The sequence below is a fragment of the Hyposmocoma kahamanoa genome, unplaced genomic scaffold (assembly GCF_003589595.1).
Source record: "Hyposmocoma kahamanoa isolate Upper Pololo Valley unplaced genomic scaffold, ASM358959v1 84, whole genome shotgun sequence".
In the NCBI taxonomy this organism is placed as follows: Eukaryota; Metazoa; Arthropoda; class Insecta; order Lepidoptera; family Cosmopterigidae; genus Hyposmocoma; species Hyposmocoma kahamanoa.
Window position 1 is genome coordinate 1,796,190 of NW_020654229.1, and position 16,503 is coordinate 1,812,692.

Here is a 16,503-nt window from a genome sequence, read left to right on the forward strand (position 1 = left end):
GCCTCGATTACTATCGAAACCACAGAACAGAAAATACAGTAGAAGTGGTTAATTAGCCACACATAGCGTGCCAACCATGTGCCAACTATAGGTCTCTTAGGGTCGTATTCTAGAACTCTACTCAATGCTCAAGTCAGGATTTGAGTATGGTTTAAAGCACTCGAAATCATACTCAAGTACCTGCCATTAGAGTCGTATTTCCAGTGCTTGTGTTGCCAGTGCAATCCTGACTTGAGCATTGAGTAGAGTTCTAGAATACGACCCTTAGATACTAACTGGAGCGTTTACCGGAAGTCGTTTTGTTATTACCACATTTGGTCATGAAAAAGTGATATTTTGGCAAAACAGGGTCGATGGCGAGAAGCGTCATCTACATTCACCAAGACTAATCTAGTTCCTCGAGGATGGGTGTTAGGACGCTTTGGAGTACGCTTCGGGCGCACTAGATAGGTTTGACACGCTATTGAATAGAGTTCTAGAATACGACTCTTAGGGTCGTATTCCAGAACTGTACTCAATGCTCAAGTCAGGATTTGAGCAGACTTGAGTATGATTTCAAGCACTGGAAATACGACCCTAATGGCAAGGACTTGAGTATGATTTCTAGTGCTTTGAATCATATTCAAGTCCTGACTTGAACATTGAGTAGAGTTCTAGAATACGACTCTTAGGATCTATGTGAGTTCAGTCCGCCATTTTCTCTTTGTACTGTGTGGTTATGTCAATTCTTTCGCGTAAATTAATTTACCTAGTTAATGCGTAAATTGTATAAAACGTAGAAATCGTCTTCTGTGAATTATTAATACATTTTATTTATGAATTTCACAGTGCTTTAGTATTTAGCTGTAATGCTGTGTAAGTTTATGCAATAGATATTTACAAAAATGCCTTATTGTGCTGTTTTGGTGTGCAAAAATGATAACCGCACCAAAATTATTATCCGTGGTGGTATTTCATATCATCGGCAAGTATTATTTTAATAAACTTTCAATTGCTAACTAGAGGATGAATCCGGTTTTGCGCACTTTCCGGTAACCGATTACAATAAAACTTGGCAAATAGATGTAGGGTAAAACCGGGGTAGATGCCGCAGTGGGATAGGTGCCTCGTTTTCAAAAAAAGAAAAAAACATGTAAATGAAAAAGACATGTAAATGATAATAGTTTAAAAGTAAGTAAAAGAACCAAAAAGACAAATTATTCACAGTTTTAAAATGGTTTAAACAGCAAACATTTTTGTATAGAATGTTTTGATAGCTACAAAAATACGAAGTGAAGTAGGTGGTAACTTTAAATATGTATATATTTATTATTAAAGATGTAATATGTATATACAGTATATTAAAGATTACAAATAAAACATTTTATTATGAATTAAATTTTTATTGAATTGATATTCAATTATTTTTTTGTGAAATTACTCCACTAGTTTATATACTAGTTTATAGTTAGTATAGTTTGTATAATTATTAATACAAAGATCGAACACTCAGAAAAAACACTCAGAAAAATTTTTATTATGAATTTTACTATTTTATTCTAAATGGCATCTATCCTTCTTAGTATTTTCATTGTGTGGCGTCTATCCATATAGGTAGGCATCTATCCTCAAAAAAATAGGTTTGCAAAAAGTTTTTCAAAATCAGTAAATGTTAGATCAATAAAATCAAGTATTAATGTGATGTAAAAGATTAAACTAGTTATATCCATAGGAATTATTCAAGGTAATCTACAGTTTTTAAATTAGGAGGCCCTTTCAAAAAGTGGGACATCTATCCCGGTTTTACCCTAATTCCACAAATCTTTGAGGTCGGTTTTTTACTCAACACAGATATTTTTAGTTTCGGGAATATCGAACCAAAATGTGGATTTGGACAATGTCTTCAAAGGATTTTATAAAGCTTACGTCACTGCTCTGGAAGTCGGGCAGGTCGTCCTTCGAACCAGATCCAAGGGCTTCGAAGAATAGAGCGACGTCGTCATCGGAAGAAAACTCGTCTGTAAAGAAAACAAATTGGTTTCTACGTTCGTCTATGAGTGGAAGTCTATCACCAAATACGATACTACGTAACTGCGTCCGTAACAAAGCTCATACATACTACTTATGTCAGTTTTACGATAAAAGTTATGTCAAAATTCGATTAGAAAGCTAACGTTTCGGAGTAAGGACTTATGTTCAATCACGATCTTCGTACGCGTTTCCTGATAGCCTCTGGTCTACTATATCCATGTTGTATCGGACATAAAATAAATAATTCCGAAATACTAACAATACCGCAGAATTTGAATTTATAAAATGAATTTAGTAAAATATAGTTTAATTGCAAATGTTTAGCTTTTTCTATAGGTAGGTACTTTAAGCTATTGCAAAATATATTCAGATATTTCGAGCATAAAAAATGTAATGAAAATGCCTGTGGATGTAATCTAGGACATTACGACTAACCACTTTTTCGGAGCAAGTGTGATGAAAAAGCACTTTTAACACGTGAGGCTTTATTATACCAAAGATACGAATTCATGTGTGACCTTTAGTGCCAATAAATTTACTTAAGAGCTCTCATGCCAAAAAAGTTTTGACGTTGGCTCCGCCCAAATTTGTGAAACAAATATATGCCTGAAGTTCGCGTGACATGCGACAGGAGATGTTGAATTTTGCGCATTAAAAGTATCAAATCGCGGATCACGGAAAAAGCGGAATAGCTCTAAAACTAAAGGGATAAAAAAAAATCCGTAGTGACAGTTGTCGACCATGCATAAATATGATTAATTATCAAATTTTTGTCCTAATAACCTGTAGCATTTCGAGGATGAATCGAAAAAATGTGAAAATTAGAGGTCATTTCGTGATTTTTATCTATCGAGGTAACTTTATTGTTTTATGTTTCTGATTAATGTCTATGCTTGAATATATCGTGTAGTTACTCATACAATATTTTATTTTTAACTTTAAAGTGGATATACCCCTCTAAAATCAAATCGAAGATAAGGAATTTTTCCTCTGCTCCCTCTTAACTTCTTTGGTACCTGTCACAATACTTACCAATGATCTCAATAGTAGCTCGTCCGTTATGATCGTCATCCCTCAACTTATTGGCGACGCTGATGATCTTCCTTCTGTGGGTAGCTTTAGCTCCTTCAGGCACTAGCACGAAGATGTCATGGTCTACTTCCAGTATGAAGCAGTGCTCTTTGGTCAGTGATGTGGAGTCTGCTGGTACCTGAAGAGTATTTAAGGTTTTTACAAACCCTTCTAATAAAGAGTACCCAAATTGGATGTACTAGGTGATTGCGAATGTGCGATAGTTTATTTGCGACGTTTTCACATACGTAACCTAATAACCTATTCAGTACAGGGTATAACTACTCAATATATTATATCCAGTATAGGGTACACTCTATTAACCAGGGCATGTATTTAAATGATCCTTTAAAATTTGCAAAGGCAGTAGGCAAAAAAATCTAAACAGCATTGACTTACAATTATATGGACGTCGGGTCCGCGCTAAAAAGTGTCCGAACTTATAGGGCGTTAAAATCGTATACAGAGCGTCATTCACGCTTTAGTCTTCATTTGTTCGACTGACAGCGAAGCAAGCAAAATTAGACAGTACCGCGATGACATTACAATTTAAATTCAACGTTTTAGCTTTTTCATATTCCTTTACATGTCACTACGTTTAAATAGGTTGACTTGGGACATTTTTTTTGTGGTTTTTGTATTAGACCCGTCGTCCATTTATTTGTAAGTCAATGCTAAACAGTCATCGTTTTTAATGATCCCCCATCTAAACAAATAGTTAAACATTTAAATATGAAAGACACTACACAACCTGTAATATAGATACCCCAATATCGGATATCTAGTATTGTGGATACCTAGATATCCAATATTGAGGCAACTACCTATTTATTTGTACGTTGTACAACAATCGGTTGCGAAAATTTACACTGTGCAATTATCTCTAAAATGCGTTAAGTGCTGTATTCTAACTATGCGCATAGCTAGTATATAACATTGTCACAAAATATAATACCACTTACAGTACTCAGCGTTTTGAAGTCAAGATCTACTATGAACTATCGCGCATTCAAGCTTTCGCGCAAGTAAAAGAGAAATGGCTTGTTAGTGTTTAGACAAACAGTTACGATAGCCGCCGGTGGCTACCTTACCCTTACGTTTCCCAGTCTATTAATTTTTTGGATAAAACAAAGCTACAAACTAGATTCACCTCCTCAATCCTCATGTTCTCGCAACCAGATAGTCGCAGCAGGCGTTTCTCAGCTCCCGCGTTCGTGTCTACTTCGGTGAATCCGGACTCGTTGCCGCCTTCAAGGTATCTTATGGCTGTAATTTAAATGTACCGTATCACATTTTGTACTCTTGGTGTAATAAGACCACATCTGAAAAATGATAACTTTTCAGGCTTAAACATTCTACCAACGAAATTAATTGACAACTTTATACTATTTAGATAGATAGATAACAGGTTTATTCCGCACAAATACAAAGAGAAACAAAACATTTACAATCACTTCACAGAATATAATATAAAAGCACATAGAACATTCATCATTAATTTTATACACATTCGTATAACACACATACTGCGAGAAAAACAAACAAATACTATAATAATAATAATAATAATAAGAATAAGCATTTATTTCGGACCTGAATCCATATATAATTAGTAACAGACTTATAAACTATGTTAGTAATTTACATTGTTTACTTTATTACATGACATTTACTTATGTACATATTTACGAGTACTTTTATTCTACAGCCCACTTAGAGGGCACTACATGCAACGAGTTGAGACGTTCATTGAAAGGACCATCAACTCTATTTGCTACTGTAGTAAGGAGGCTGTTGGTGCTGGCGCGCACCCGCTGCATTAGGGAGGCTTGTCGCTTTCTTAAAATGGATACCCGTAAAGGCTTCTGCGAACATTGCTGACGCGCTGCAGTAGCGCGGCAGCCCCAACAGCATCCTGAATGCATTATTATATTGGACATGTAGGGCGCTGTATGCCTTTTGAGTAAATGCCGTCCACAGATTGCAGGCATAAAATGATTGACAGTAGGTTTTAAATACGGTGACTTTCACTTCTACTGTACACCTTGCAAATCTACGGATCAACATATTACTTCTAACAGCCAGCGCCCTGCGTTCCCTCTCTAAGTCCATATCATCTTTAAGCGACTCGGTGACCCAGTGCCCCAAGTATTTAAATTCCGACACTGTTTCAAGTGTAATGCCCCCGAGAGTGACTGGCGGCACAGAACGATAGTGTTTAGCACCTGCCTTGAACACTAGCATTACACTTTTGTTTGCGTTATACTTGAGGCCATGAGTCTCCGCATATCTCTCACATGTTTTTAACAATTTTCTAAGGGCACTAATCGAGGGGCTCAGCAGCACCATGTCATCGGCATAACTAATGTTGTTGACATATTTACCGTCAATTGAACACCCCACCATGGCACTACTAAGCTATAAGATAAGAACTGATAAAATTTTAATGTACCCTATGACTAGTATCATGAAGAGTCGGATCTCCGTCACATACTAGATCGATGCTATTATAATCTTTATTCTGGACATCAATTCCTACGCGATTGTGTCATTTAAACAATTCAACAAACAAACATATCCTGGATAAGTATGATCCATCATTGATCTTATTTTGTCTAAACAATTCACACCCTCGTAATCTGGTCTTACTACTCCAAGAGTGTAAAAATGTTATTCAATCAATTCTTTGAATTTGTAATCTACGCTTTATATCAAAATAATTTAATTATTAATACCTATATTGCTTTAATTATATTAATATCTTACTGAGTTATCTAAATAACGAAGTAGATATTGTTATTTTTGGATGATAATTTTTTTTCTAAGAAGTACCTATTAACTTTATTATTCAACATCATCGTAATTAATGTTGATGAAGGTAATTTTTTTTTCCCAAACATACTCGGAAATATTTACATTACATTACATTTTTATTTATATAACAGTTAATAGGCAATACAATATTGGCAGCTATTACAATAGCTCTTGACGACGAAGTATTGGAAACACAAATTGAAACTAGAATGATCTCAGTACAGAACTAAAAAAACCGAAACGACTACGTGGAATTAATTTTTAAAAATTAATTATTTTTGCCGAGTTTTATTGAAATCGATTACCGGAAAGTGCACAAACCCGGATTCATCCCCTAGTTCGCCACTATACGGGACTATCTAACATATTATCGACTTCAAAAAATAACACAATACTTACGGGAGATCTTAACAGACATAGATCTAAAATCTGAAAATAATAGTACAGAGTACTAAAAAAAACCGACTTCAAAAGTGCGTGGAATTACGTCTATTTGCTCAGTTTTATTGATACAGGACTTGACACAGGAGATAATAAAAATCGGTTCTCACTACTCAAAGTATATTGAGAGAAAAAAACGCCTTGAATTGAAGAATAGCAAAATCAAACATTAAAATAATTGCTCCTTACAATAAAATTTATAAAAATGAATCTTCATGCGTGAACAGCCACCCTTAGAGGTGGATGATTTTCTTCAAAATTAAATGGGACCACTATGGAGGTACCCTCTTTCTAACAAAAAAGAATCATGAAAATCGGTTCACAAATACCGGAAATATAATATAATATTTTTGGAAGTCGGTTAAAAAGTAGATGGTGTGTACATCCTGCCTGGAGATAACGAGAATCCGAAAGAGAATTTGCCAAGCTTTACAAAAATTTTATGGATGATGAGAGCATTTTGCTCTTGCACTGTCCAGTACACTGCAGTCCAACGATGACTACCCTCCGTGTGCCGAATGCACTTGTGACTTATAATGTATTGTAAATGGAATGCTACGAACTGACTATTTTATTATTTATCGTGAATAACGTAATCACAGATTTGAAATGTAATATGCTGCATCAAACTGTGGAATTCCCTGCCTGAATCGACCAGACGCGCTAAATCTGTTGATTCTTTCAAAACTTTACTCAAAACATGTATGTAGGTAATTATATGTAACTATATTTCATTATTAATATTATTATTTAGTATTTTTATTATTATCATTTTCTTCTTCATTTTTATATGTGCAATATGTTGTATGTATGTCTGTTGCGCTCCCAAATAATTTTATTTTACTGTTTTTCCTGTAACCCGAAGGTTGCCTGGAAGTGATTGCTATTTAGCAATAAGGTCGCCTGCTGTACCTGTAATTTTTGCTTTTTTGTGTTGTTATTACGTATTTGTCCGTGTGCTATAAATAATATTTGTTTTGTGTTGTATTGTAATATTAATGTAATGTCCGCTTTTACAAATGTTGAATGGTATAGATAATTGACTTGTAATGTAACATTGTTACCAACAAATAATTTCATTTCTTCATTTTTCATTTCATTGCATTCATATTACGACGTGTCTCAATCGGTCGGGTTGGAACCGGAAAAAAATCTCGACGCCGTGGCCCGATCGTGTCTAGGCCGTGACGCGGACTCTGCCCGTTTTGACATGAAGTTCATGCAAAAGTATATACGGCCCGGCCCCGACACGCTGGAATATTAATCAGCCTTTACGCCCTAATAGGCTATCGCACGATGCACCTATCGCACAAACGTGATAATACATCGACTTATCGCGTTTCAATAAATTATATAATCGATGTCAAATGACAATTTTGGTGTAATATAAAAAAGTACCTTTCTTGCTAATAAAATGTTCAAATGTGCACAAACTTGATTCTGTATGCCGGCACAAAAAGATCACTAGCTCGCTTGTCGAAGGACCAAAATTCGCATCTTGTTCTTACTACACAAACTATCTTGATAATAATGTTGATAAATAAAGAATCCTTGTTGATCTTAAAAATGGTATTTATTTCGTTTACTTGATTATGAAATAGAATACGCGCTTGCTTATGACGATGCCTTGATTGATTGACAATGTGTAGAAATTATAACTAAACATAAAGTGCTGACGCGGTAAAATACTTAACGTGCGGTATTAACCATACAAAGAGTATTCGTACAAATCTTTTTCAGCCTGCATACTAAGCCTTAGAACAACTAGGAGTCCGTCAAAATGGCATGATTTGGATGTATACTGGAAATGAAAGCATTTTTCGGATCTAAGTCGCCTTTATATTTTTTCTTCAAACAACAAAAAACGTTTCAACAGGGAAGATAGTTTCTACGTACCACCACTTTGGGATCCAGTATTTATTCTGATGAAAAATCCCATGCAGTCATAAGACTGCGTACTAGGTACTAATTAATATGTTTTATAGCGTGTCAACCCTATCTAGTGCGCCCGAAGCGTACTCGAAAGCGTCCTACCATCCATCCTCGAGGAACTAGATTAGTCTTGGTGAATGTAGATGGCGCTTCTCGCCATCGACCCTGTTTTGCCAAAATATCACTTTTTCATGACCAAATATGGTAATAACAAAACGACTTCCGGTAACTTCCGTTTTATGCGTGATTACCGATCCGCACCCCGGCGGCGCGCTCCAGTTAGTATCTAAGACTCCGCGTTTAACATTGGTTCCAGTTAGAAGTTTTTTCATGCGCGCGCGTCTTTTCTGGTGTAATTTTGTATTAGTTCCTATTATAAGTATATAGATTTTAAGACTTTCGTGGTTATTCACTGAATGATTATCACTAGTATCAGGTTTCTTACCACGGTATGACTTCTTTTTATTTTCCCGATATTTCGGAACGGTTGCACGCTCCATGGTCACGGGTTGACTGGACGGCGGCAGATGACAGCTTTATGAGCAGACATATCTGTCTACCCTCTTGCGCTGTCGACGACTACCTTCATCGCGATTTGTTGTGGCGTTACCATTGTCACTCACTTTTTTCACACAAACCACACTCACTGTATCCACACGCGAAACTGAACTCGAGGTGTTTTTGTTTTTATTACTGTACGCACTAAGGACCGGATTCACTGGACTCACGGATGCACTGGACAGTTTAAAACCATCATCACGGTTAAATGTTTTGTACTTCGTGATCTCGATGGCTTCTCGTACCAACCGTGGTATGTAGTGACGTTCTGTCGAGAGTACCTGGGAGCTATGCAACTCGATCCAGTGGTTAGTGTCAGTCTGTGTAAGATGTTGTGCTATAGCCGACTTCTGTGCATCATTGTTTTTTACTGCTCGGATGTGTTCCTTCATACGATTCCTTCCTATTATAAGTATTTACTTACGTCATAGTATCTGTGTAATATCTCTGCGCCCCGTTTTTATATATAATAAATGCCCATAGTGCTCTACCGACTGACCTACTTATTTAGCATGGCCATATATAGTTAATTTATTTCTAATTTCCATTATTACGATTCTATACAACCTCAAATGGCTTTGGTTGATTTCGCTATTTATGTGGTCAGTGTTGAATCAATCGCTTTAGAAAAAATATGTATTTTAGTTTAATTGAGGATACACACTGATTACTGTACGGTGTGAAAACATGATACCTAAAAATTTTCGTTAGAAAAAAAAACACAAACTTTCCTCGACATTTTACAAGAAAACCGCTGTCATCGAGTATATAACCAGAAATAGAGACGAAATGTCATTTAATTTGTTTGAAAACCATTCAGCCATATCATTACTGTGACAACTGCGCTCCGATTGGCCAGCCCGAGTTCGAAACAATTGACAGGTGTCGTCAACTGTTTCTGCTATAATGGACGAAAATTGCAAAATTACATATTTAATATTTAATTACCGATGAAATGTGATTTCGTGTTTGATGTTTTGCTGTTTTTCCCACACCACCGAATAGAACAGCACGGCCTTAGAATAATAACGCATAGAATGATAGTTTCATATCAAACGAACTGTCACAAGTGAGGCAAAAATCAAATTCATGTTCAGGCTAGTTTTAGTAGTAGGTTAATTTTCGGTTTTAGTGAATATTTATATAAAAACACAAGTTGAAACGCGTTACTTCCTTGTGGAATGTGATGTTAGTATCTATTTTATGTTTGTCTGACGTATTTTTGCACTCATTTACCGCACATTTCGTCATTTTTAGCTAAAATTCTTGATCTGTTCGCGGTGCAAGTTGACCATGAGCACTGAAGGCCCGCCCGCTCGTGTTGGCCCTTTGGGCGCGCTTCAATTTGCCTCACTTAGCGTGTGCGGACTAGGTTTCTATGCGTTATTATTTATTATTCTAAGAGCACGGCATTATTAGAGACATTATCTTTATTACAATAAATACAGAATATTTTTTTTGAATATACGAAGACGTACACACAGGTCAATAGTTGGCCTGTCTATATTTCAGTGCAAACGGGAGTTGATATTTATAAGAGCTGTATCGCTAATGTGTTACCCGGTATATATGGCCCTTACTTCGTCTCTATTATCCGCTGCATTCAATATATACTTTATTTATACCAATGATTTTTTTTAATACCAATTAAACTAAACAGAAGGCGTATACTATTATGATATACATTTTTGAAGAGGATTTAATTTCTTTTGTAAATAAATAAAATAAAGCCGGTGTCCCCGCTCGACCCAAACAAAATTAACCGTATTAAATTAACGCGATACTTACCAGGTTTAAAATATCCTAGGAACTGGCTACTTTCGTGTCCTTGTATCTCCCTGTGGTGCACAGCTTTTCCTCCTAGCATATCATCCAGGGTCACAGTGAGGATTGCAGCTGATCCCTTCTTGTCCTGCGTCGTCTTTGACCCTAGCCAGAAGTGGGCGTCGTACGAATACGTGGAGTTATTGTCTCCAGACGTCTGGAAAATAGTTTTTATGATAAATACTAAAGTCAAAGTCAGATGATCTTTATTTCATAGGTAAGCTAATTACGAGGCGAAATAAGAAAAGAAAAGAATACCAATGAGGAAGTATTGAGAATTAGTAAACGAGAAACCAACGATCCTGAAAAGTATAGAGTACAGACTCGGGAAAATGATTTGACATTTACGACACGACAACTTCTTTGAGACCATTTTGGAGGGAAAGATCGAGGGGAAGAGGGGAAGAGGTCGACCTAGGCGCAGTTACATACATACATATACTTCACGCCTTTTTCCCATCGGGGTAGGCAGAGACAACACGCATCAATGCTTTCATACACGCTCGTCGATTAAGGGTACTCTTGACCTGGCCCTTCTTTAGGATGGCTTCAATTTGGTCATGATAAGTTCTCCTTGGTCGACCCATACCAACTTGCCCGCTCACACTCGCCTTATAAATCTGTTTCGTCACTCTTCTTCCATTCATTCTCTCTACATGTCCGAACCATCTAAGCATCCCTTTCTCTATCTTTGTCACTACATCTTCTTCCGCCCCGCAACGCTCTCTTATCACACTGTTCCGTAATTTATCCAGCCCTGAGTCCCTCCAGCCACACTCCTCAAAGCGGAATTACAATATAGGCGCAGTTACATAGACCAAATAAAGGAAAAGGCCGGTGTCGTGTCGTATAAGGAGATCAAGGAGCTGGCTTAGACGAGAGATGACTGGAAGACCCACCACCGACGAGAGTATAACTCGTAAGTTTGATGATTATTAAGCTAATTACACTTGAAATCGTCGTACTAATTAAACTATCGCTCATTCGTAAGGCAGAATCCCCTGAGAAGAATGAGCAAGAAATCTAGGGATTGTTTTTTGTAAATATACATTTGAATACATTTATCATTACAATATTTAATTTAATAAACATATTAGATCGAAACTACCTGCAAGAGCTAAGCGGATCGGCATTTTGGTCAACCAAGTATGCCTTTAGTATAGAGTTTTTGTTTCATTTTAGTTTTAAACCTCGTAAATGGCAAATTTTGAACATCAATCGGAATCTTATTATTGAAGAGTACCTATACATTGTCCTCACAAATATAAACGTCAGAAGATGCACGCTAAGAAGAAGCGCTATCTAGTTGATTTGTTTGTTATCACTAGAAATTACAGTAGTTTCGATAAATTGCACCTTGTCAATTTAAAACAAATTGTTACAAGTCAAGCACAAGTCCGGTCGTGTTTGGAGTACTGCTGCCACTTATGGGATGGCTCTGCTAAATACCAACTGGCCACTTTGGATTCAATAGACAAGCGTGTCAAGGGCTTATTATAGGTGACTCGGAATTAGTAGAGGCGAAGCTGGAAAGCCTTGAACGTCGCCGTAAAGTTGCCTGCTTATAGGTATTTTACAGGATATATCACAGAGAGCGATGGAATTACACGATTTAATTCCGCTTTCCCTTTCCATCTTCGGGGGACTAGGCGTAGGCTTGGATTCCACTCTTAAGTTGTGGATATTCCAGAGATTCGCACGATTACACTTCCACATTTATATGGCGAACGGCTATGGAGTGGAATTCCCTGCCTGATTAGTTCCCGGAACGTTACAACTTGGACCTTTTCGAGGCGAGAGTGAATAGGCATTATTTAGATGTGCATGCTCCATCGTCGACCTCATCGTCACTTCCTATCAGGTGAGATGGAGGTCAAATGCACGCGACATGTCCCAGTAAGTACTAAATCCCCGACTACGCCATCTTGTATTGCGATTAGCAATGCTCTTGTGTCATTTGTCCATGACTGAAAAAAGTAGTTATTTGTTAGCCTCATTATTACGAGTGTGGAACTATTGGGAAACGTAGTAACGTAAAAAAAAGAAAGTAGTTTCCATTTAGGTACATTCTCGTTTAATAACGATTAGGGATGGTCAGTTGAGATAGACGGAGGAAAGTAGGGCAGGCAATTATCGTAAATTTCCGATTAATCGATAATCCTTGGGTTTTTTTTCGATATAAAACTGATTGTCATCAGTATTTATTTTTAATTGTGATTAAATGAACGTTTTATTTATCTAGTTTATAGTAAGTATACTCGTAATTCTTTTAACAAATGGCTCGATATGATCAGTGTTGGGCAAAATTTAATTGTTCTGGCAATTAAAGATTGACAATTAATTAATTGTCAATTGCCAAACAGCAATTAACGATTGATCAATTGTTAATCGCATATATCTACAATTAACAATTAATCAATTTTCAATCTTTTCAATGTTTTTGATTAACAAGTTCAGGGGGTGGGCCATGGGTGGGTCAGGGGGCGAGTTAGGAGTGGGTTAGGAGGTGGGTTAGGGGTGGGTCAGCGGGTGGGATAGAGGGTGGGCTAGGTGGGCCGTTAGGGGGGCTAGGTGGGCGGTTAGGGGGTGGGTGAGTGGGTGTGAGTGTGTGGGTGAGTGGGTTTGAGTGTGTGGGTGAGTGGGTGGGTGAGTAGGTGGGTGAGCGGGTGTATTGGTGGGTCACTCACCCCTGACCGCCCCCAACCGACCCCCCAAACGGACACAATCGGCCCCCAAACCGGCCCCCCAACCGCCCCCTAACCGGCTCCCGAACCGGCCCCCCAACCGACCCCCTACCCGACCCCCCCTAACCCACCCCCTAACACACCCCTAACTCACCCCCTAACCCATATTCGTAATGACACTTTTATTTGGTACTTTCGGTTTTAATTGTTAGTTTCAATTGTTTCTTAGAACAACTAAAAAAATTAATTGCAATTAATTTGATAGCAATTAAAATCAATTCAATTGAAATCAATTGCAATTAAAATCAATTGATTTCAATTGAATTGTATTTTAATCTGATTGAATTTCTGATTGAAATTTAATTGATTAACGCCCCCCTACCCGACCCCCTAACCCACCCCCTAACACACCCCTAACTCACCCCCTAACCCATATTCGTAATGACAATTTTATTTGGTACTTTCGGTTTTAATTGTTAGTTTCAATTGTTTCTTAGAACAACTAAAAAAATTAATTGCAATTAATTTAATTGCAATTAAAATCAATTCAATTGAAATCAATTGCAATTAAAATCAATTGATTTCAATTGAATTGATTTTTAACCTGATTGAATTTCTGATTGAAATTTAATTGATTAACGCCCAACACTGGGTATTCTAGTGATTTCTAGGGCCGCACCGCGACACGTATTCGGTGTGAGTGGAGAGCTCTAATAACCTGTACTCTTAGGGTTTAGTTACACGCTGCGCGGCGACCGCCCAGTTACTTCGCTTTCCCGTACATTAATGGCGAATCTGAATTTTACTTAGTAGGCAAACAACATTTAAATTTCTCGGAATAATACAATCACGCAGTCGCCGCGCGGTCGTCGCGCCAAACAAGACTAAAGACAAGCCAGACTCGCCCGCGCGCCCGAGACGCTCATTTAAGTTAAAACGTAAAAACAGAGAACAAATGAGTAAAAGCTAAATAATATAGCGTATTTTCCCATAACTGTTAGATGCACGCGGTCGCTGCGCAGAGGCAACGCGGACTCCGCGCGGCTTGGGCGTTCGTATCGAATAAATGCGCCCTTATTAACAAACATTAACTGTTAAATACGTAATTAATACTCGTTATAATTATTAATACATAGATCGAACACTCAGAAAAAGTTCCTTCGAACCGACGTCTTCTAGTTTACCATGGCAGACGCTATACCAACTAAGCAACGGAGCGAACCAGCGGACCTCACGAATTTTTCTATGTGTTAGCGTCGTATCTTTGTATTTGGTTTTTTCGACTTTTTAGTAGTAGCGCCATCTATGAGAAATCTATGAAAGTTTTTTATCACCCAGTTAGATATCTTTACAGTTACCAGCCCTGGCGAGAGATGTCGCTATTCACTGGTTCGTTCCGTTGCTTAGTTGGTATAGCGTCTGCCACGGTAAGCTAGAAGACGTCGGTTCGAACCCGGCCGGATCGAAGGAATTTTTTCTGAGTGTTTGATCTTTGTATTAATAATTATAACAAACTAGTGGAGTAATTTCACAACAAATAATTGAATATCAATTCAATAAAAATTTAAAATACGTAATACTCGACCAAATTAATAATAATAATTGTTCAATAATTGTTCCGGACGGTGAACGAGACTACCACAGGTTTGAGCTTACCTAACAAAAAGAACCAAAAGAAAAGACGCCACTGGATGTTATCATTCAACAATGGCAGGTCGAGATAAGTTCTTTTAAGATTTTATTTAATTGAACATACTTAGAATGCTTTGGATTTATACTAATCGTTGAAATTAACGCATATCTATTTATTTAAAAAGAATACATTGAGAGTTTACAATGTCACACAAAGCTAGAGAACAAAAAAGTAACGAGAACGGACACTCACCGCCCCTCCCTAGCTTTAGATACCGCACCACGCCCCGCACATTGACGGACACATTGACTGAACGAGAACAAGGCTGTCGGCGAGCCGTTCGGCTTTGAAATTAGAATATAGTTTTCATATTTAATCATTAGGAAACTTGTACGTTAATATATAACATCATTTTACGTTACTATTTATAATGGTTGTGAATTGTGCTGTATTCGGCCGTTTATCATCATCTAAACAGGATAAAGGGGGGAGTTTCTTTCGTTTTCCGAAAGATGAAAAAAAAACTAGTAAAATAAACTTATCTGAGACTCATTCAGTTATGGTTTTCTTCGTTTATTTAGTGCAGAGTAATACATAATACAGATTTATTATATCAATATAATGAGACGCCATAACTTCGTGATCTAGTAGACAAAGCTTCTCGAATTACCAATTTGTATTGCCGATAAATATTACGTAGTGAATATACTTAATTATTAACTAGGTAATGATAAAGTTAGACACGCAATTTAAAATACGTTGGTTACGTTATTTAAAAAAAACCTGTCCAAAATATAACATTTTAAGTGCTTTTAGTGCATTTTTAAAATAAATCTTCAGTATTATTCTAGTTAGTGAATTAACTATATGAATGAAAAATACTATATTATATTGACATATGTAATAATTAGAATTCTACTAATAGAATTATAGATCACAGATTCGCGTTAGATTTTGCGCTATCGTAACATAATAGTACCTACGAGATAGTGACGGGTAACCCTTCCACTACACGCACACTTTTGCGCGTATGCAGATAGCGCCTTGCTGTATATAGTAGTAGTAGGTAACTAACTTTCGACTGTCGTATGGAGTGTCCGGGGTGTGCCAAAGCACTTAATGCTAGTCATAAGTACAAGTCAATACATAAAATTATAAACAATAAGACAGAAATAAAATAAAACACCCTATGATCATATCAAGTAGTTATTAAAAAAATGTCAAAATTATATATTAGTTTCGGTAACTTGTCGGTGAGCACATCGGCATCATGGACCTCGTCCAGGAGAGTATTGAGCAAGGCAAGAGCCCGAGGTGTGGGAGAGTTGCGGGCGTGTTTCGCGCGAACACCGTCTGGGTACGCAGTTGAAGTCGCCGTTGAATACCTAATCGCGTATAATTTTGAGGCACAAACAAACGAACAGATTAAAGCATTACTGGGCTATCTATGTCACTTCTAAGAATCTTACTGTAATGTATTAATAGATTTCGTTTTCGCCTAAACTCTAATGTCTCACACCTTACCACACCTAAAAC

At 37.2% G+C, this 16,503-nt stretch overlaps 1 protein-coding gene across 1 annotated transcript in view; it reads right to left on the minus strand.

Annotated features, from left to right (window-relative positions):
• LOC113234390 (gelsolin-like) overlaps positions 1–16,503 on the minus strand; it is a 36,433-nt gene that overhangs the window by 19,469 nt on the left and 461 nt on the right. Inside the window, exons 2-5 of the mRNA XM_026469700.1 lie at positions 10,615–10,807; positions 4,232–4,347; positions 3,043–3,220; positions 1,906–1,997 (exon numbers count right to left, since the gene is read on the minus strand). Coding sequence (XP_026325485.1) covers positions 1,906–1,997; positions 3,043–3,220; positions 4,232–4,347; positions 10,615–10,807 — 579 coding nt within the window. The remainder of the gene's footprint in view (positions 1–1,905; positions 1,998–3,042; positions 3,221–4,231; positions 4,348–10,614; positions 10,808–16,503) is intronic.